Raw genomic sequence first — 23,660 nt, forward strand, 5'->3', positions numbered from 1 at the left:
TGTGCTTACAAACAAGTTTAATTTAAAAGCACTGTGATTACACACATCAGTGCAGACAACACATTTTAATTGCTAAAAAATTAAACAACAACAACAAAAAAACTGCAGAAATTAAATGACTTACAATGAGTGAAGCATCTGCATAATGAATTTTGGTACAAATTGTTCAGAAATGGGGTGAAATGAATGTGACAATTTACGTAACAATGATCTCATTATGGCTGATAATGAAAATGGATCATCACCCATTTGAAATAGTACAAATTCTGACAAGCAGTGGCTTGAAGACAACACCCATTTATCTACATATTTATCTACATTTCTTTAACATGAATTGAAATGCAAGCCATGAGTATTAGTGTCTTCTGTTTTGGCCTGAAAATAAAGCATATTAGAATGATTTCTGAAGGATCATGTGACACTGAAGACTGGAGTAATGATGGTGAAAATTCAGCTTTACCATCACAGGAGTAAATTAAATTTTAAAGTATATTAAAATACAAAAGCATTCTTTTTATTCATTTCCCACAATATTACTGTTTTACAGTATTTTTGTTCAAACAAATATAGGCTGGGTAAGCATGAAAGACTTAATGCCTAAAACTCTATACAGTTACAGAAAGAATTGAATACATTTAGTAAACAAGCAATAAGGGAAAAAAAAAAAAAAAAAAATTCTTAAAACATCATACATCTCAAGATTTGCAGTCTGATGTCTCGTTCTGGTCTCCACTCAGTTGCTGCATGTCATCGTCGTCATCGTCACATGGAGGACGGTTACGCTTAAAAAACCCCACCTTAAAACATACAGTGTTGTTTGTTAAAACAGATGGAGATTTATGTGGTAAGCATACATATATCTGTTTTACAGTAATATGCTTTGTTTATTGTTAGCCAGGAAACCTGTATGGGACAAAGCACCCTCTGCTGTTCAACAAACACAAGTACCTTCCAGAAGATGGTGCTCAGTGCAGCCAGTAGAAGCAGTCCAGCAATGACTGACACTATTATCCACCACACGGGTACCTCCTCTTGTCCATCTGGGCGTCTCCATACTATATTTGTATGTGTCTAAATAGATTTACAAGGAGTTTTAAAAAGGACTTGCATACATTTCATGATACAAACCAAAGAACTGATATCCCACCTCTGCTTTTCCACTGGGCAGCACATCTGGCTTGATTTTTGAGGGCACATCTGTCACTACATAGTGAGCCGTGGAGTGAAGAACGAAATTTACATATGGTCTCTGAGCAGTGAATGGAGATTCAAACAGAGAAAAAAAGGCTATGAATATCAGATGACTTCATTTACGGGTCTAGGGTTTGATATTGAAACCTTTGCCCACCTTTAAGAAGGTTTGTACCCACAGTCTGCTCATCACTCTTACTATGGCCCTCTCATCTCTCTGCAGTCCCGCAGCCTCACACTCAAACCGAAGACACTGGTCACCACTAGAGCAGTTCTGCACAGTATGTAACAGTAAATTCACTGAAATATAGTTTAATGAAGCCTGAAAGATAGAGGTATTCGTACAAACTATATGTGCTTAAAAATGTAGAAGTGTCACTTCCAAGTTCACTTCCTGAATGAAAATTTCCTGATAATGTACTCACTCCCATGTCATCCCAGACGTTCAAGTCTTTGTTTCTTCAGTCGCAAAGAAATAATGTTTTTTTTGAGGAAAACATTCCAGGATTTTTCTCTATATAGTGGACTTCAATGGGGATCAACAGGTTGGAGGTCCAAACTGCAGTTTCAGTGAAGCTTCAAAGGGCTCTAAATGATCCCAACCGAGAAATAAGGGTCTTATCTAGTGAAACGATCAGTCATTTTCTTTTAAAAATTAAAATTTATATACTTTAACCACAAATGCTTGTCTTGCACTAGATCTGCATTGCACATGTGCATCTTCACAAGTTCATCATGCTGGAAATGTCATGCGTGGTGCTTTGTGTACTTAGATTAAAAAGGTAGAGTAGGGTGAAAAACTACATCTCATTTTCTCCTCCAACTTCCAAATCGTTTGACATCGTTTTGTAAAGGGTGTTTGACATTCTTTGCACATTCGCTTTGTAAACATTGGGTCGGTACTTCTACCTACATCACATGTATGTGAATACATAATGCTTGAGGTCAAGCTAGTGCAAGACGAGCATTTGTGGTTAAAAAATATTTAAATTTGTTTTTTTTTTGTTTTTTTTTTTTTTTTTAAGAAAATGAACAATCGTTTTTTCCTCAGCTGAGATCGTGTAGAGCACTTTGAAACTGCACTGAAACTGCAATTTGGACCTTCAGCCTGTTGATCCCCGTTGAAGTCCACGATATGGAGAAAAATCCTGAAATGTTTTCCTCAAAAATTAACATCTTGGATGACATGGGGGTTAGTAAATTATCAGGAAAGTTTCATTCTGGAAGTGATTTAATCCTTTAACAAAAGAGACAAGTCTGTGATATCACCCTCTACTGGTAAAGAAGAATCACAACATTACTGTAAAAAAAAGTAAAAAATAAGAAAATAAAATTGATTTCTGAAGGATCCTGTGACACTGAAGACTGAAGTAATGATGCTGAAAATTCAGCTTTGCCATCACTGGAATAAATTACATTTTAAATATATCAAAATAGAGAACAGTTATTTCAAATTGCAATAATATTTCATAATGTTACTGTTTTTTTTTTTTTTTTTTTTTTGCTGTGTTTTCAAATAAATCCAGCCTTGGCGAGCATGAAAGACTTCTTTTAAAAACATTTTAAAAAAATCGTAATTATTCCAAACCATACCACATGGACCGTATTTTGCCACTGCTGCTCATATTCAGTTTTTTGTGGCAGATCACGTTTGTTGATATGATGAAAATGGACATCGGAGGATTCCAGCTTCACTAACTGTGGACCAAGATTGACAGGTAAGGGGTTATTGCCATTGAATAAACTACATTATGCTTGCAAAAATATACAATGATTTTTTGCACATGGCACCATAGTTAAACCACAGTATCTTGGAATGACATGTAAATACCACTAATTATGATTATGGTAATCATTCAGTATAATCAATTATTATATGTGACCCTGCCAAAAATCATTAAGATATTAAGTAAAGATCATGTTCCAAGGAGATATTTTGTACATTTCCTACTGTAAATGTATCAAGTGATTTTCTTAATATTTAGATTTTTTTGCACCCTCAGATTTCAGATTTTCAAGTAGTTGTATCTCAGCCAAATATTGTCCTATCCTAACAAACCATACTACAATGAAAAGCTTATTTATTCAGAAACAAAAAAATGACCCTTATGACTGGTTTTGTGGTCCAGGGTCACATATAGTATGTATTGAAATAAATGACTACACTGTACCATGGTATCACGTGTCTACATATATTGATACAGATAAAGTGTGTTAAGATTATATTTGCAGACAAGTGACTTGTTCAGAGTTTAATTTAGAAATGATGGTCAGTAGGGGGCACTCTCACTCCACGTGGGTCGATGTTGGAATAATCTGTCTGACAGGAGATGAGCTCTTCGGAGGCATTAGCAAACACATACAGCAGATAGGACTCATTTTGTGAAACAGGAAACTCCAGTGTCAGCTTTGCGTTGACTGGACTGGGGCCCATGTTCCTTAGCTAAAACAGGAGAATAGAAACATGTGCATAAGCATCGCAAAACAGCTTAAGTTAAGGTTTTAACAGTAATCCTAAACTGAGCATATTACCTCATATACATGCTCTACGAGTGGGCCTACTTCATCCAAGTCTTCTGGGTAATCCTTCGGCTCCCATTTAGCAATAGGCAGGACACAGTCAACCGGAGAAGAGACTCTGTAACAGTGTTATTTTAGTGACATTGATATACTGTTAGAGATTGTGATTTTTATATTTTATATTTTCTGTTTTCATTTTAATTTTAAAGTATTACTTATTTTGTTGCGTAGTTCTTGTAGTTTTGTGTAGGTTTTGACATTTTTATTAGTTTTATTTTTTTTAACATGTCCATATATTTTTTAAGTTTTGAGTTTTAATTTTAGTTTTCCTATTTTAGTACTTCAGCATAAAATTAAAAAAAAGAGAAATGATGCTTTGACAGCTAACTAGCTGAAAGAAAATAAGCAGTTTGTTTATTTTCAGATTGTTTATTTTATTTCAAGTAATTAAAATGTTTTTAAAATATTTAGTTTTCATTTTCTGTTTTTAATTTTAATGATAAAGTTATAGCAATTTTGTTTTGTACTTTTTGTCACAGTTTAATCCCCCCCCTCCCCATTCCATTTTATTTTTTTCCAAATTCTGTTTTTTTTTTTGTTTTTGTTTTTTTACATTTAATTTTTCAGATTTATTTTTCGGTTATATTTTTTAAAGACCCTGTTTTAATGGTTTTATTAAAAAATATATTAATCAAAAAGCATGTCTAATTAATATAAATCATGAAACTTACACAATGGAACAGCAATTTATTAAAGGTTTAACAAAAATTACATTTGTAAGGCCTTATGAAGTACATTTTTTTTTCTCAAATTTAGTTTTCTTCTTATTATTATTGTTATTATTATTATTTACAAAATTCTGTGTTTTCTATTACTTTTCTTGATTCCATTTGAATGGTTTCATTAAGTTTTAACATTAAAACCCACCTTTAATTAACCAATTTTATGAATTGTATGAATCCTTTCTTTCCTTCTTTTTCTTTCTTTCCTTCTTTCTTTCTTTCTTTCTTTCTTTCTTTCTTTAAATTCTGGTAAGTTTTTATGGAAAATATTTCTTAAAAATAATCTTTTAATAAAAATTGTATTAGTAGTAGTAGTAGTAGTAGTAGTATCATTACATGAAGTAATATATTTCTGTCACAATTTACTCAAGTTAAACCAAACTTTTATTTTGAAGGGTTGCTATAAAGACCTTTACAAGGCAGTTTTTTTTATCAAAAGAAACTGTAAAATGCTCATGAAGTGACTCTCAGAGCAGTTCTAGAGTTTATGTTCATGTGTTCATCTACTCATATATTGAGGCGGCAGAGCGTTATGCGCTTCAGTAAGTGTGTATAAACCAAACCAAGCGTCTGCGCCATATATATATATGCTTCCTTGCTTGTTTGTGCATGCATTCTACTTTTTAGCCGACAAATCATTATCTGCGTTCAGTTTCAGTTTGAGTGCTTTTTGTAATGGAGGGAAACAAAATGAGAAAATGGTAGTAGCACTAACCCACGCATCTCTAGGGAAGCTACAGCATTAACTTGAACTTGCAATTGGACCAGGTTACTGTCTGGGTTCTGGCTGTTCTTACTGAAAACGACAGAAGAGATCAAGCAGAAGATAATTATTGTTGTCATCATGTGCAAAATGTACAAAACAGGTTAGCGTTTATTATGGAGCAGGCAAGCTAGCAAAATACAGACATCATTTTGTTCTGTTTTGTTTTTCTAACAGCACAGATGGTTTGTGTATATGAATGTTCACACCTTCGTATTTGCATTTGGAATGTGATGTGGTTCTCCACCTGTTCCAGGCCACCCATGCTGAAGTAAAGACCTGCTTTCAGCTGAATGAGAGAAAACAACCGAGAGCAAAATGTTCTACAACAGGCTGAACTTGAATGGGCACCCAAGGTGGGTTATTATGTTGATCATGTCACCCTGACCTGATGTCCAGCCTCCATTGGGTTTCCCAGATCACAAACCACAATGACTGAGCTGTTCTCCTTTTTCTGAATGCACACCAAGTGACTGAAGTCCTGCGCAACACATATTATATATCTTAATATGACACAAAGCAGCAATAATGCTACTATTCACATGAACATAAAAGAAGTGTGATGACAGAAAGGGGGCAGTCAGGTATCATTTGTTAGGCTTGAGCTAGTTGTCTGGCCCATGGAAACTTCAAACTGTAAACTTTGAGTTCAGACAGATGTTGTCTGAAAAAAGTGTTGTTATTGTTAACTAAAAAAAAATGTAGTAAACTAGTAAAACTATTAAAAATCCGTGACTTAAATGAAATAAGTAATATTATCGAATATTTTTGTAATTTTAAATAACAGTTTTCTATTTTAATATATTTTAAAATATAATTTATTTCTGTGATGCAAAGCTGAATTTTCAGCATCATTACTCCAGTCTTCAGTGTCATGATCCTTCAGAAATCATTCTGATATGCTGTTTTATTATCAATGTTGAAAACAGTTGTGCTAATATTTTTTTGAAACCTGTGATACTTTTTTCAGGATTCTTTGATGGATAAAAAGTTAAAAAGAACAGCATTTATTCAAAATAGAAATATTTTCTAACACTATAAGTCTTTAATATCACTTTTTACAATTCAACAAATCCTGGCAGAATAAAAGTATCAATTTCCTTCAAAGAAAGAAAGAAATTTATTGACACCAAATTTTGAGTGGTAGCTTAAATTATTACAAAATATTTCTATTTTAAATAAATGCTGTTCGTTTTAAAGTTTTATTTATCAAAAAATCCTGAAAAATGTTTCACAGGTCTAAAAAAAAATACACAGATACATTAATAAATAATAAATCAGCACATTTAAATGATTTCTGAAAGATCATGTGACACTTAAGACTGGAGTAATGATGCTGAAAATTCAAGAATAAATTATATTTTTCAGGAATAAATTATATTTCAAAGTATATTAAAACAGAAAACCACTATTTTAAACTGCAATAATATTTAACAATATTACTGTTTTTTTCTGTATTTTTAATTAAATTAATGCAGCCTTGATGGGCAGCAAAGACTTCTTTAAAAAACATAAAAAATCTTACTGATCCCAAACTCTTGAACGGTCTATTTATATAATAAAAGATACATTTAAGATGATAAAACTTCAACAATTTATACATGTGTGTGTGTGTATATATATATAAGGTGTTATCACATTTAGCATTGTTCAGTGAATTTTTGTGAAATCCAACAATTTCAACAGGAATCTATGCAAATGGGAATTTTCCTCGAAAGCGAAAGATTTCCCCATGCAGATTTGCACTTGGTTCAAGTTGGGCGTGCAAATTTGACAACAGAAAGCTGCTTGGTTTGAAAGTAATGTGCTTTATGTATTGCTACACGTGACAATGGACTTTTCTGCCCACAAAATTATGCCGAAATTTAAGGTTGTTGTTTTTTTTTAATATTTTTTCAGAAATTTCATGTGACAACACCTTAAGGCAAACCACTAAACCTTGCTTTTTTGTAAGCAAACTGATAAATGCATCTTTTTCACAACTTAAAAGTAAGTTTACACTTCCACAGTCTCACTTTTTCCGCTATTTGCAAATTAGAAATTACGTGAAGAAAAATATTCCACTGTTTACAAACAAACCTAAAAATCATATAATTCACAATCTCTTATCATCTAATCCTGAAACCAGACACTTGGTATCTTGCTTTATTCGTGCTTTTGCAACATCGGTATGTACTAAGCACCTCAAAGCAGTCTGGTCTACTGAATTGAACAACGAAGTGGCTGATGAGACTTGGGAAGAAGCCTTGTTGAGAAAAAAGAGTTGTTCAGTAAATTCAAGATATAAATTAATCCAGTTTAAAGTTATACATCGCCTTCATTATTCCAAAACTAGATTAAATAAAATATTTCCCTCTATATCTTCTCAATGTGACAGATGCAACAGGGCAGAGGGGACACTGGCACATTTATTTTGGTTTTGTCCTATTTTGTATGTTTTCAAATTGTTTTCTAGTGCTTACAAAATTAATATTCAACCTGACCACAGTCTGGCTATTTTTGGTTATTCGGATGCTCTCCCCCATACTCATCAGCAGGCTCTAATGGTTGGCATGATTGCAGCCAAAAAAGTGATACTACTCAATTGGAAATCTCCACAAGCCCCTTGTTTTCAGAGATGGTTGAATGAGATGCTATACATTATCCAAATGGAACAAGTACGTTTTGGTGAGCTTTCTTCACAGAAAAGATTTGAAGCCACATGGGGACCTATCTTGAGACTCTTGGAAATTTAGCTTCTTTATTCTGTAAACCTCCCCTTCACACACCTTTCTTTAACAATTATATTGTATATATTTGTTAATTGAGGCAATCCAGGTTTTTGTGTTTTTTTTTTGTTTTTTTTTTGTCTGTCTGTCTGTGGGTGTAAATATGTATATTTTGTTGTCCTATGTTGGTTAATGTGGTTTTCTTTTTGCATTTGCATTTGAGTTTGTTAATATAACTTCCAAAACTTTAAATTAAAAAAAAAAAAAAAAAAAACTGATAAAAACTTTTCAGAGTACAACAGTTTTGGTCTGTTCACACAACAGCATGACTGGAATTGATGTTCTGTAACTTGTGATCCTGTCTGCAACAAACAGGAAGTGACTAAACCCTCACCTCCTGGTTGCTCACAACACCCTGATAATGCGTGTGTGCCGGTGGGCTGATATACAGCTCAGTCTCATAAGCTCCTTCTCCTTGATTCTCAGCTTCGATAATCAACAGCGCTGGATTCTCATCTCCAATCAGGATTGGTTGTGTTGACCTGTTTTCATAAATATTTACCAGTCTTTAATTGTTTTATCACTATAACTGTAACAAGATTTCAAAAGAACTTACGCTACTGCTTTTAACTTCAGGTCTGGTATGCAGATGTTATCAGGACCACAGTTGAGTATGATCCGTGTCTAGATACAACAAAATGTTTCAACAGGTTTCAAATAAATGAGTATATGTCACTGTAATGACAAAAACAATATATTCCAGCCATCACCTGTCCAACGGCGACACTTTGTCCATGCAGCACTGCATCTTGGGAGTCAGCCAGACTATAGTTTACTGAGATAAATATTGGACTCAGCTTGTCCTTAAACTCTGGCTAAAAAAAGAATAGAATAAGATGAAAGATAACTCATTGAAAAAACTGCAACGTTAACATCTTGCATTTTAAATGACCGAAAAAAAGGGATAATTGAGACAATTTGATTACTGCATGAAAATCACATGAATGACCTGTTGTGCAGCTGGGAGCACAGAAGCATTTCTGTTTCCATTTTTATTGGTACTTAGCACTAACTAAATCTAATTTCTGAGTGTATATAGTCTTTGTACTCTCAAAAGCACTCAGTGTTCTGAAGGTCACGGGACTGCAGTTCCTGCACATTGACATTTTGAAAAATAGCTGAAGAGGATGAAACACACCAGTAGGTAGGCAGTGAAGTTCCTGCAGACATCTGCCGAATTTCTCTCCACTGAAAGCTGGAAGTAAGTGTACGGCTGGTTGGATTCCAGTAGGAGAGTTCGTCTGGCCATGCTCTGCTTCATCCGGTCCAGCTGAAGCTCTGTGTTTAGCACTAGAAGAAAATATGTTGCAAACACCTGAAAAACCTGCAAATCTTTGACAACACCTTTAATGCACCCTAAATATTTTTCTAAGACCCTTTATATTTACCGTAAGCTGAATTTCTTCACACATGACACAATCTCTAATTCCATTGCATTAGTTTTTAATTGTTTGTTTATTTAAATGCGTGCGATCTAGACATCTTCAACTATTACAACACATCTAGCCTTTTTTTGTTTTGTTTTGACTCATTAGTGCTCTTTTATAAGGTAAAAGCAGTTCAACTTGCTTCAGGACACTTGCATTCTGTCCTTTGGAACTTAAAGGGATAGTTTACCCAAAAATGAAAATTCTGTTATTAATTACTCAACCTCATGTTGCTCCAAAAGACCTTAAGACCTTTGTTCATTGCTGGAACACAAATTAAGATATTTTTGATGAAATCTGAGAGCTTTCTGACCTTGCATAGACAGAAGGGATATGCCTAAATCCGTGTTTGGAAAGGAAATAAGGCGTACTATGGAACTCCTAAATGGAATAAATACGAGATGGGAGGAAAAATATTTTTCAATGCTTTCTCTAGCAATTATATTGTTGGGTAATTATACTGTATATAAATTGCGGTATCAGGGAGCCGCTATTAATATAAGGGGCACTGAAATCAGTTTTGAATGCGCGCTCGTTTTTTACTTTCACTTTCGAGATTTGCAAATGCACTTAGCCTACTCTAGTAAAACGACTTTTCTTAAGGGATTTGTATTTGTGTATACTTTCTTTTGTCTTTCTTTTTTTATAACTATACTGCATTAGTGGTTTGATGTTTTCTACTGTTTAAGACAAAAAAAAAAAAAAAAGATTTGTGAAGCACCTTCAGCACCTTGTACGAACCCTGACTTACGTGGTAAGTGAAATTGTATGTACTGTCTGTGATGTAACATGCTACTGCTAGCAAGCGGCTCACCATCCCTTTAATTGTTTCGTAGAATGCGTTATTTGTTTTCAGTGCTTTTCGGATTCATTATTCAGGCACATCCCTAATAGACAGTAAAGCAACTGACACATTCACAGCCTAGAAAAGTAGTAAGAATATCGTTAAAATAGTCAGTAGCCTCTTTCACACAGTGATTCCGGAAAATACACGGGTAATCCGTGATTTGTCCCAGAATCATTTGATTTTGGTTCATTCACACTGCCAGTGATTTTCCATAATCTGTGCATGCGTTCACACACAACCTGTAAAGATCCCGTAAAGACACGTGACATTTGGATGCGACGTGTAATGCGTTGCGTACCGTTAAGCTAGCTATATCTCCGCTTCAGCATGGATAGTGATAGTGAGGAGCTCCCTTATTTCTGTGTCATTCCTGTTTACATGTATGTGTTTGTCCCTAACGTTGATTTGCCTTCAAATCTCCCGCTAAAAGAGTTGCACGATAATGTGTATCATCACTACAACACAGCCTTTTCGGCAGTGGTTCTGGCTTTTGTTCACACAGCGCTATTTAACAATGTTACTAGGTCCCCAACCCGGGATCACACAGAAGGCACTCAGGCAATTTTCCAGAATCAACGTGCAGTGTGAAAGGAGCTCATGTGACATCAATGGTTCAACCATAATTTTATGACACTACAAAAATATGTACAGTAAACAAAAGGAGACAGATTTCTGATGTAGAACCCGGATACGCTGCACCTTGTTTACAAGCAAACACATGCACAGGCATGTGTTACAGTACTGTACAGTACTAAAATTGTTGAATAAAGTTGTTATTTTTGTTTTCTTTGCACACAAAAAGTATTCTCGTAACTTTAGAAAATTAAGGTTGAACCACTGATGTCACATGGACTATTTTAGCGATGTCCTTACTACCTTTCTGGGCCTTCGAATGTGGTAGTGTCTATTCAGGGTCAGACAGCTCTCGGATTTCATCAAAAATATCTTAATTTGTATTCCAAAGATGACAAAGGTCTTTTGGGTTTGAAACGACATGAGAGTGACTAATTTGTGGGTGTACTATCCCTTTAATACTAAGGTAAGCAATTGCATTCTTATGGAGAGTTTGACAATGTTTCTTAGGGATATTTATAACCACTTTGTGCTTATTAATAATTTCATATGGATTACATACCAATCTCCTCAGGAATCCTGTGGCCAGAAACACTGATGCATGCCATAATTATAAAGCTATGGAAAGAGAATACAAGTATTGATTATACATATAAATGTTCTATAGAAGTACCACTACAATGTGGGTTGGAATTTAAAGCATGCAGAAAATATGGATTACACCACTGATCATTGAAGGATCTTGATGCATTGTGATCGTGCATTAGTCCTAAAATGGATGCGGGTGTAATCAATAGCTCACTGTACCATTCCTGACTCAAACTCTTGCTAATCCTTGAGGAGCTTTTCTTAGCTGACTAATCAAGCATTTTGAATGCCAGCCACTTGAATCATGATGACATAGTGAAGCTATCTCTTGTACTAAGTTCAGAAGCAATACCAAGTAATGAAGGTGCTGCTCTGTTGCAGTTGACAGAATTTGTCATCGGGGTTCAAAAGATCAGGGAAGAATGAGAGTCGTGCCTGTGTCCTCACTACAGCCTGTGCCCTAAAAAGTCAAACACATTATTGATCCAACATGCAGAATCATAATTCAGATCAGTGGTTCTCAACTGGTGGGTCTTGACCCATAGCAGGGAAAATTACTGAATGCAAATAATTCCATTTTTAAAAGGTAGATATCTGTTATTATCAAAGGCTGTGCTTACAGTCAAACTCTATGGCATTTTTGACTAATGGAGCATTGTAGAATTTGGCATTTTGGTACTGTGTTGGGTCATTTGCAAAATCCATACTTGAAACAAAACTAGTTGAGAACCTCTGGTTTAGACCAATATACTGAAAATGATGAAGTGAAATAAGGAAAGCATTTAGGAGATTTTGCAGTAATTCAGATTATTTTAAACTGGTACCTGTAGGTTGCCACTTTGCTTGCACCCCAAGCGCCAATAATGAGATCTAATGGAAAGAAGAAAAAAAAAAAAAAGCTTTCAGGGAAACGCACAGCGAATGTAGTTCCAGTGACCGCATTACGTGTCTATATCACTTGGCCTCATGATTTCAGATATTTCAGAGGTCCATACAGCCTAAAACAGCAAATGAACCAAAACCCACTGGTCAAATAAATAAATACAGTAAACAACAGGATAAAAACGACAGATTATTTCCATGGTTTTGCCACAAAATTACGTTTTATTATGTACGGAAAGCACATACTCTATTTCTCCCACTCTCCCCTACAGAGGCACACACAGTTTGCACACACCTTAGCATATGTGCTAATGTTGTTAGCGCTGCTCTGATGATTAACAACTTAAAAACTACGTGACATTTCTCACAAGCTTGTTAGCAACAGCACTCTTCTTGAAAAAAATGAACTTAAAGTTTCACTATTAGTAGAGACACTGCTGCCGATCACTTTTGAGAGACAGACAGACTCAGAGAGGTAATTCACAATTCACAATCTCTCTCTCTCTCTCTCTCTCTCTCTCTCTCTCTCTCTCCCTACCTACTTGTTTCTCAACTTCATTATTAACTGCATTAGACTACCAACGGCTGAAGCGTCGTTACTAGGTCTAAAATGAACTAGTTTTGGAATTAGCAATGGAGGCATTGGATGAGATCTTTGAGAGTCTGCTGAATTCTTCGAAAATAATACACACCCGAGGTGTAATTATTTTCTAAGAATAAAAGGGCACGTCGTCATTTATTCCTTACATTTTATATATCTTTAAATCTAGGATCTTTCTATCAGCAAACACCACAAAGTGAGTAAAAGAGTGATTGAGGTACATGACAGTCATGTTTAACTGGAGAAAAAAAGTGTTGGGATTACTTTGTCTGTTAGACGTGACCTAAGAGATCAACCACCACATGCAGAGATTGAGATAAAGAGTGCCAAGAGTCCCTCTCCAGAGCTTGAGGTGCTTTGTGTCAAAAAGCATTGCCATGTCCACACTGGACCCCAGTGTGAGAACCCTTTTCCATTTATATCTGTACTAAGAGGACTGTGCCACTGACAACAGCATTCTTGTCGCATGATGACTCTCTTGTGCCACCCAGACAGCTATTTGCTCTTCCCAAGGGATTGTGGGAAAAGGCTCTTAGTGGAGATTGTTCACAACAGCCTTTAAACTTTGAGGACAATCTCTGAAGCTTAGGCTGGCTCTACCATATGTTTATTTGTGGGTTTTGTACTCTAAGTGTGACTCATAGGTGGCTCCATAGGGTTGTTGGGAAGGTTATGGTGTTGTAGTGCAGTGACACAGCTGAGGTTCACTGGTCAGTTTTTAATGGAACGTAATAGGAGGTGCACAGTGATTGAAGGGTTCTGGTGAAAAGAGCTAGCATTGCCGAGAGTGGTTGGAAGCAAAATTAAAACATGTAAAGTACATGCAAGTTTTGAATTTAAAGGGATGAAGTACCTGTAGTACTTTCTTTTCTGAACACAAAATCCATAAAGTGAAAGTTTCACCATACTTCTATGGTGTTTTATGCATCTCATTTTATTGGTAATTTTCCTCTTTTCTCTTCCAGAGAAGAAATAAAGCATGATTGCTTTTCCAGTTATTTCAAGTAACATATCTCATACCTGGATATCCATTATCATCAATATCTGTTCCACCTCTCATGCTGAAGCCAAACATTGGAGGATCTTTGAGGGTCTTAAACGGGCTCTCAATGACCTGAACATACTGGTTGGTCAAGCCGTCACTCTGACCCAGGTAAATAAACACTTGACCTCCTTCACCAGAGCCAGGTGCTCCAACAGCCACATCTGAGGATAAAGGAAAAATAAATCACATTTTTAAGCTTATTTTTCTGACAGTAAAGCGTATAAATTACCCTGTAATTAACAGTGAAAGTCTGTTTTTAGCAAGACAATACATGAGGAGTTCATTTGCAAAAACAGATAACTCCATTTTGTGTTATCGTGTTTTTATTGTGTTAGTTGTTTTTTTTTTTTTTTTTTTTTTTTTTTGGTTATTATTATTAATTATTAAATTATTATTTAATTAAAACAACTAACTGCAGTTTGATTGATATTACTTGGATTTTTTTATTTAAAAAAAAGTTGCAAATGAACTTCACATTTTCTTTTTCAGCAAAATGTTATAAAAATGAATTATGTCTTTACAGTTTTAAAATAATAAAAAAATATATATTCTGTTCTTTTTAACTTTCTATTCATCACAGTGTTTGTGTGTTTCCACAACACTTTAAGCAGCACAACTGTTTTCGTCACTGTTAATAATAAGAAATGTTTGTTGAGCAGCAAATCAGCATATTAGAATGATTTCTGAAGGATCATGTGACTGAAGTAACAGTGCTAAAAATTCAGCTTTGCCATCACAGGATTAAATTACATTTTAAAATATAATAAAATATAAAATAGTTAATTAAAATGTAATAATACTTCACATTACTGTTTTTGATTTATTTTTAATCAAATGCAGACATGGTAAGCATAAGATATGAATTTTTAAGAAAACCACAACATTTGAACAGTATATAGTAATTATAAGATTATATGTTGACAGTATCTAAAAACGTATGCTTAATTTTCCATCCCATGATATTTGAAACATTACCATTACACTGTTATGGTAACTAATGGGAGTTGTTTTTTTTTTTTTTTAACATTTTAATCTTACAGCAATGCTTTCCTTAAAGGAATAGTTCACCCAAAAATGAAAATTCTGTCATTAATTACTCACCCTCATGTCGTTTCAAACCTGTAAGACCCTAAAGTATTTTCGTAGCTTCATAACATTACAGTTGAACCACTAATGCCACATGGTCTATTTTAACAATATCCTTACTACCTTTTTGAGCCTTCAATGTGGTAGTTGCGTTGCTGTCTATGCATGGTCAGAAAACACTCAGATTTCATCAAAAATATCTTAATTTGTGTTGCGAAGATGAACGAAGCTCTTACGACATGAGGGTAAGTAATTAATGACAGAATTTTCCTTTTATCCCTTTAAGATAAGCGCTAGAACTCAACATGAATCTGAATTATACTGTGACAGCCAAAGAACACCTGACCCATTTAGGTCAAATCACTTTCAGTTGTTGCTTCATAACTGAGAAAAATGAGATTGCTTGAGCTCCTGCTGTTATTAAGTGACAAGATTCAGTAGCTTGTATCTAGAAAAAAAAAAAAAAAAAAAATAGATTCTGGGGTGAATGTAATTTTGTGTAACAGCAATCACACTGCCTAATTTAAAAGACTTGTAAAGATCAATGCTTGGGCCTACTCTCTGATTTTCCTTTAGATTTGTCTTGTGTCTTAATTAAAACTTTTTGGCTGTTCATTTTGTTCTTGTACTTACACTCAGATGGGCTGTGCTCAGAATTATTCATGAAAATATTAAACTACATCTTATTTTCACTGAAAATCCTGCTCTGTAATGTCAGAGTAGTCCTTACCGTTAAAGCCATCATGGTCAATGTCTCCCAAAGGGGCTATAGCACTACCGAAACGTCCATACGCATGTATCCCTGTCAGGATCTTGTTGGGTCTGGAGGAGAAGGAGAAGCCCTTTCTTTGCAGGTAAACATAGACTTGTCCCACTTCTCGAAATTTCTGAGTGGACAGCTGCTCCATAAAAAGAGGTGCTCCAATCAGGATGTCGTCATACCTGATGACCACAGAGAGGATATAATTCATCTCATAAAAACATTTTATCAGTTCTCATGAAATAACAGAAAGAGAAACTTCTGCTTTGCAGGGATCATTTACCCATCTCTGTTAATGTCTGTTACTGCCACAGAATGTCCAAAATAAGATGATATCTACACAAGACCAGACAAAAAATACTTAATTTAAAATAATTACTGCATTTAAAATAAATGTTGCATGGGTCAAAATTATTGACTTTACTTTTATACTAAAAATTATTAGGATATTAAATAAAGATCATGTTCCATGAAGATATTTTGTAAATTTCCTACTCTAAACAAATATAAGAATATTTTTTGATTAGTAATATGCATTGCTAAGAACTTCATTTGGACAACTTTAAAGGTGATTTTCTCAGTATTTAGATTTTTTTGCACCCTCAGATTCCAGATTTTCAAATAGTTGTATCTTGGCCAGTATTGCCCTGTCCTTACAAACCATACATCAGTGGAAAGCTTATTTATTCAGCTTTCAAATGATGTATAAATCTCAATTTAAAAAAAATGACCCTTATGTGGTCCAGGGTCACAAATGGTTAGTAGACAGTATACACTACTATTAAAATATTTGGGAACGCTAGGACTTTTTAAAATGTTTTTATGTTTTTGAAGTCTCTTATGCTCACTAAATCTGCAATTATTTTATCAAAAACACAGCAAAAATAGTAAAATTGTGAAAAAGTATTACTATTTAAAGTAACTGTTTTCTATTAGAATATATTCAAAAATGTAACTTATTCCTTTGATGGCAAAGCTGAATTTTCAGCATCGTTACTCCAGTCTTCAGTGTGACACGATCCTTCAAAAATCATTCTAATATGATGATTTGATGCTCAAAAAACGTTTCTTATTAACATCAACAATTGTGCTGCTTTTGGAAACCGTAATACATGTAATTTTTTCAGGATTCTATCATACATTTATTTGAATTAGAAATCTTTTATAACATTTAAAATGTCTTTGCTGTCACTTTTGAGCAATCTAATGTGAACTAGCTGAAGAAAATTATTTTTTTTAAAAATTACTGACCCCAAGCCTTTGAACAGTACTGTAATAGCTTAAAAATAATAAACTACTGAGAACGAATTAAACAAAATTTTACTAGTTCATATCCTGTATTACAAAGCAAATCAAATAACCTGGATGCCACCAATCGTCTTCATGATTTGCAGGGGCACAGTTGCTCCATTTATTATTTTGACCTAAAAACAAGCACAGTACAACAACAAACCCAGATTAAGCCCGTAATCAATTGTGTAACTGTACAAGAGGATAATTGAAGTGCGTAATCATCCATGTATCAGTGTAAGAGTGCTTACAGAGCCTGCAGTGTGTAAATCGTTTGGGATGCCAACAACATAATCTGCAATCATTGTCAAATAAAGAAAGATGTGAAGGCTGCTGTTTAAACTGAATGCATAGGAAATTAAGATGGCTTGTCACTTATGGTTATCACCTGGGATGTTGTCTTCATTAAAATGCCCAGCAGCAACAGAGTATCCTGTAATGCAGAACAATGACAAAACATGAATATGTTTATCATCATATTTATTATTTTAATATTAAAAAAACAAACAAAAAAAAACACTTATATTTGTCTCTAATGTCAGACGTCACATCTTACCCAGATACAGGTCATAGTAGTCACTTCTTTGTTGTGTTTTGGTCTCACCACTCACAGAGTGCATGGGAGAGAATGCACTGCCACTGCTCATGATGCTTGCAAGAGACGCAGTGATGATCTGACCTGAAGTCAAGAGAAGAGCTGCGTGACAGTGCCGCTGTATTCAAAGCACACTTCACAAACTCATATAAACCCCCTGAACTCTGTCTATTCACATTTAAAACAATAACACCTTTTCAAATGTTTGAATCACAGAAGTGAAAACAGCCTTGCTCTAGTGGTGATATTCTTTGGAAGATACATACTGTAGCTTTGCTAACATACTTTACCTTGAAAATAATAGCCTCCTGGTGCACCAAGGACCGCTCTGCCATTCTGTCACAACCAGCGTTTTTACATACAGGAATGAAACCATTTAATGAATATTTGTATGATGTTGTACCTACTGTATATAATAATATTGGTAATGAATTCATTTAAGGACTCTGACTTTATATAGGTGAATATGAATATGCAAATTCATTAAAATATGCAAATTACTCCACTGCTATTATAAGAGAAGCAAGGAACCTCTGTGATGTCTGTGGTAAATCCAGCTTCACAGTAACGCCTGTCAGGATCTGCACATAGGGATTTGGTCAAAGTGCTTGAAAAGTTAGACACTGAAGAGTAACCACAGTGTATTTGTATTCCATATTTATAAGCTGAACTGTAATCATAGAGGTTATAAATGTAAATGAAGCATCTTACAGCCTCTGGTGTAAATCGACTCTACATAAAGTTCCCTGCAGGGGGCGTAGTTTGCCACCTCTCCTGTTTGCATGTTCAAAAGCTGGCAGTTCCCAACAGGTGTATTCATAGCTTCCTCCTTTCCCATGAGCACGTTCCAGTGGAACATGGGAGCACAGGCCTGCCGAACAGGAAATGCATAGTATGTACCAACCAGGGACATTTTATAAATTAAAAACTATTACTCATTACTTATCTAAAACCCATTGGAAGTTTTACAGAGGCTTGAAAATGATAATTCCCAGGGTTTAAGCCTAGCTCTATTTGAACGGTAGCTGAATTGTATGACTTCTGTCTGCTACAGTAAGTAACTGAGAAAGAAATGGAGAAAAAACTGAAAACATTAAATTAACAAATTACCCCATGATTTACTCACCCTCAAGCCATCCTAGGCGTATATGACTTTTTTCTTTCAGACGAACATAATCTGAGTTATATAAAAAAATGTCCTGGCTCTTCCAAGTTTTATAATGGCAGTGAATGGCTGTTGATATTCAATAATCCATTAGAAATCCAAAAAAAGCTAACTGTTGCATGCACATTCACAAGAGAGTGGTGTTAAAGGGTATGACGTAGTGTAGGCATAGCATAAGCTCTGGTGAGAAGTGACAAACACGGAAGTGCAGAGGAGAGAACAAAACGAAACACCGGTCATGAATTAGAAGTACAAAACATCCCGGGTTATGTATGTAACCCTAGTTCCTTGAGGGAACGAGACACTGCGTCAAAATGCTAGGGGAACGCCTTCCAGCGTAACCGTGCTCTGAACACGTGTGCAATCAGTCCAATAGTGAAGTGAGACGGCACGGGCCAGGTGACGTAGAGAGCCAGGAAGTTTTAAAAGCATGTGCTGTGAATGCAGCCTGCAGCTTCTGCCACTAGGAGTGGTGCAGGGATGCCAAAAGTATGGCTCAGAGACACAGCAGAACTTGAGCTGCATCGAAACGCTAGGGGAACGATATGCCCATGCCGCCAGGATTTCAAAGCCCTACTGTGTGTGCAGGTCAAGAGGAGAGGGCAGAGGAGCCCGGAGTCTGGAGTGGCAGGGAGGTCTAACCCGTAGAACCTTACAAAGGTAAGAGGCGTGGACCAGCCCGCAGCGTTGCAGATGTTCTGCAAGGAAACACCTGAAAAGAAGGCCTTGGAGGCCACTATACCACAGGTCGAATGAGCCTTGACTCTCAAAGGCGAGGGGAGACCAGAGGACTCGTAGGCGAGAAAGATATCATCCGTGATCCATCGACTTAGGATCTGCTTAGAGGCAGGACGACCCTTGTTAGAGGGACCAAAACACACAAACAATTTGTCCGTCTTCCTCCACAGGGCAGCTCGAGGCTGGACGAGGGGAGAAATCAGTTCCGAGAACCATACTTGGCCTGGCCAGAACAGGGCTACTGTACCATGGCATCCAGTCCCAGTGGAGCTGGATGAGTCAGAGAGAACCAAAGGGGACATTGCAAAGTCTCCTATGTCGCAAACAGATCCACTTGAGCTTGACCAAACTGCGTCCAGATGAACTCCACCCCTCGGGGAGAACCCCTTGGTCCTGAGGCACCACTGCAGGGGTCTCATGTACAGCAGGCCAAAAGGTATTACGTTGGACAGAGATGCCATAAGACCCAACAGTTTCTGGAACTGTTTCACAGTGAGTGATTGGCCTACTTTGACTCTCTTGACCGAAGTGAGGATCGACTCGATCCGAGCAAGAGACAGATGTGCGAGAGCGGTGAGGAAGAAACCTCTGGAACTTGCTGCCTTGCTGCCGCTCCCAAGCAAACAGCGCATAGGTTGTGTGTATCCCCACCCGTGATGTAACGAGGGCAGGGAGAAGCACACATCCTAAAACATTGCTTGCTTACACCCTTGAACTGATTCTTCTCTTTGTCTTGAGCAGAAGAAGAAGACATGGTCACACTCAAATAAAAGTAGTGCAAACTGGCACTGAAAAACAGCGTAACCACAAGACACACATAGAGCGCGACTGAAAGACAGAAGCTGCCGGCTGTGCTCACTGCATGTGCTTTCAAAGCTTTTAGCGTTTCGACGCAGCTCGAGTTCCCGAAGGGGAACAAGGATTTGTAAAGAAAGTGGATTTCGATAGAAGCTAAGTGGAGACGTCATCCTACGTCATCCACTGGAACGGCACTATCATAAACATGCGTACAACAGCGGAAGCTAGAGAGTATGGCTCATAAAGTTTTAGATATGAATATTTTTCTTACACAAATGCATCGAGCACTCCACTGCCGTGTGGAGTGCTTTTTATGATGAATGGAAGCACTTTTTTTGGCTTCAATATCTTAACCCTCATTATAAAGCTTGGAAGAGCCAGGACATTTTTTTTAATATAACTCCGATTGTATTCGTCTGAAAGAAGTCATATACACCTAGGATGGCTTTAGGGTGAGTAAATCATGGACTAATTTTCATTTATAGGTGAACTATCCCTTTAACGCATCTACTTGGCAGTTTAGGAAAAATCTGAGAAAAAAAAACATAAGTCATAAGTAGCACAGGTATATTTGTAGCAAAAGCCAACAATACATTGTGTGGGTCAAAATTATTGATTTTTCTTTTATGCCAAAAATCATTAGGATATTAAATAAAGATCACATTCCATGAAGATATTTTGTAAATTTGGTACCATAAATATATCAAAACTTAATTTTTGTTTAGTAATATGCATTGCTAAGAAAGGCGATTTTCTTAATATTTCTCTTTTTTTTGCACCCTCAAATTCCAGATTTGTATCTCGGCCAAACATTGTCCTATCCTAACAAACTGTACATCAATGGAAAGCTTATTTATCAGCTTTCAGATGATGTATAAATCTCAATTTAAAAAAAATGACTTTTTGACTGGTTTTGCGGTCCAGGGTTACAAATATTAAATATATTATTTTAATGAACATTTGCAAATGTTAGAGTGAGGACATTGCCACTGCAACCATTCGCAACCATTTGTTATGGGACAGTACGTTGACAGTAAAAAAAAAATGTAAATACTTGAATTATTCCCCACTAGATTTACTATTGTGTTGTTTAAAACAACCTGAAGTTGAATGTGTTTAAGGCAGAAAAATACTACAAACCTAAAACTACTGACACAAATTCCTATAAACCATCGCTGAAAAAATTTGCATCTTTGCATCTGCAGAAACAACATGTTTAAAACAGTTGTATTAACTCTTTTGTGAGAGTTGTTTGGGAACTGCAGTAACTCACCAAGATGTAGTTTTTGTAGGTTCGAACCGAAGCGCCCAACCACTGGTTTGACTTGTGAGCCATTAGGAGCATTTGACCAAATGTGATGGTTTCATCACCTTTGAAACACAGAGAGGAAAAACATTGTAGCATTTACCTTTATGGCATTTTTTCTCTGTGATATCAAATATTACATACTGCATTTTTATATACTGCAGGATGCTACTCACCTTTTTGGTCAAAGTTTAAAGCTTGACACGATTCTCCTTTTGATTTCCAAGGACACATGAAGACAGAGCCACCACGAGAGACCCCAGGCTGGCTGGTGTTTGCTCTGGGTGCTCCAACTACCACACTTATACTGCATACAGTGTAATATACAGGTTAGAATTGACTATTTTAGATTGACAAAAGAATCTACATGAGTAATGCACATTCATAATTTTTACAGCATATTCACAAGCACACACTATAGCTCAAAGGTTGATTTATAAAAAAATCAATACGTTTTTATTTAACAAGGATTAATTAAACTGATAAAAATAGACAGTAACAACATTTATAATGTTACAAGATTTCTTTTTACAAAAAAATGCTGTTATTTTAAGCTTTCTACTCATATGCAACTATTACAGAAGGTTCAAACGCTCACTGATGCTCCAGAAGGAAAAATGAAGCATTAAGAGCCAGGGGTGAAAACTTTTAAACAGAATGAACATGCATACATTTTTAAATTTATTTAGTACTGCCCTTCAGAAGCTACAGAAGGTACTTACATGTTTCCCAGAAGACAAAATAAGTTAAATTTACCCTGAATTTTCAAATTCAAATTCAAGTTTTCACCCAACCCGCTCTTAATGCACCATGTTTCCTTCTGGAGCATCAGTGAGAGTTCAAACCTTCTGTAATAGTTGCATATGAGTTCCTCATTTGTCCTCAGTGTCAAAAGATGGATCTCAAAATCACACAATCATTGTTGGAAAGGGTTCAAATACACAAAAAAAATGCTGAAAAACCAAAGGGACCTGAAGGATATTTCAGCAGGCAATTTAACTGTTCAGGACAAACAAGGGACTCATCACTATCACTAAAAAGCCCCAAAACAATAAGAAACAGGTAACAACACAGCATTAAGAATCAAGCGTATCTAAACTTCTGAACAGGGCCATTTTTTATAAATTCAAATACAATTTTCTCTTGATGACTAGATGTAAGCATCTTTCATGTGAAATATCTTCAGGTCAGTACTAAATAAAAAATAACATGCATTTTGAATGATCCCTTTTATTTTGGTAAAATATTTAACATTTTGCAGATTATGCAAGGTAGAGCATTCGAAATTTCTTTTAAAAACATTGAAAAATCTTACAACCCCTAAACTTTTAAATGGTACTGTGTAATAGTTAATAATTAGTGTGGGCAATTGTAGTGAAGGTTTTAACAGGTTTTGAGGCAGTCACCCAGCTAATCCATATGCAGAGCTTATGCTGTGGATGCCACCACTCACCTTTTGCTGCCTGACTGATAAAAGTCTAATGAGAAACCAAAGTAGCTGTCCTCGGGGCCAGAGAAGACTGTGTAGTTGGTGAGATCCAGGTTAAAGCCATTGATGTGACTGGAATAAATGAGCATGGACAAAAACACAATAAAAAACGTCAGACTGACTTTCAGCCTCTTCTCCATTTTCTCTGAGACGCTTGTTATAGGCACCCAAAGAATCCTCTCTGCCACTAGTAAGAACGTTATGTTCTTTTGTTCCTTTGGGAGAGGCCACTTGTTGTACTACTCTGTGGTTACTGAAGTTGACACTTGTGGGTGTCTCTTTCCGATGTGCTTCCTTCAGATAGACATGTCATGGATTTCCTTGACGTTCAATGAGCATATTGTGGCATTTATTATTAGAAATTTGCTGTGTTTAAATTAACTTCAATTAATTTTGTGTTATTAGAAGCCAGAATATGAACACCCAACTACACCAATACATTCATA

The 23,660-nt window shown here is 35.8% G+C and overlaps 1 protein-coding gene across 1 annotated transcript; it reads right to left on the minus strand.

Moving 5' to 3' along the window:
• itga2b (integrin, alpha 2b) lies at window positions 1-23,406 on the minus strand. The gene is made up of 30 exons (XM_051097745.1): window positions 23,179-23,406; window positions 21,902-22,032; window positions 21,693-21,790; window positions 18,430-18,589; window positions 18,250-18,299; window positions 18,009-18,054; window positions 17,680-17,802; window positions 17,512-17,556; window positions 17,375-17,418; window positions 17,195-17,257; window positions 16,117-16,169; window positions 15,804-16,015; window positions 13,963-14,148; window positions 12,284-12,329; window positions 11,812-11,919; window positions 11,434-11,489; window positions 9,163-9,314; window positions 8,735-8,839; window positions 8,581-8,648; window positions 8,359-8,506; window positions 5,645-5,737; window positions 5,466-5,545; window positions 5,209-5,289; window positions 3,724-3,829; window positions 3,482-3,634; window positions 2,785-2,889; window positions 1,349-1,465; window positions 1,148-1,249; window positions 949-1,071; window positions 1-797 (listed from the first exon to the last, which is right to left on the minus strand). Exons 1-30 carry the CDS (start codon window positions 23,352-23,354, stop codon window positions 696-698), a joined length of 3,132 nt encoding a protein of 1,043 aa, XP_050953702.1. The 5' UTR covers window positions 23,355-23,406; the 3' UTR covers window positions 1-695.
• Window positions 23,407-23,660: the final 254 nt, after the last annotated feature.

The sequence above is a fragment of the Labeo rohita genome, chromosome 3 (assembly GCF_022985175.1).
Source record: "Labeo rohita strain BAU-BD-2019 chromosome 3, IGBB_LRoh.1.0, whole genome shotgun sequence".
NCBI lineage: Eukaryota > Metazoa > Chordata > Actinopteri > Cypriniformes > Cyprinidae > Labeo > Labeo rohita.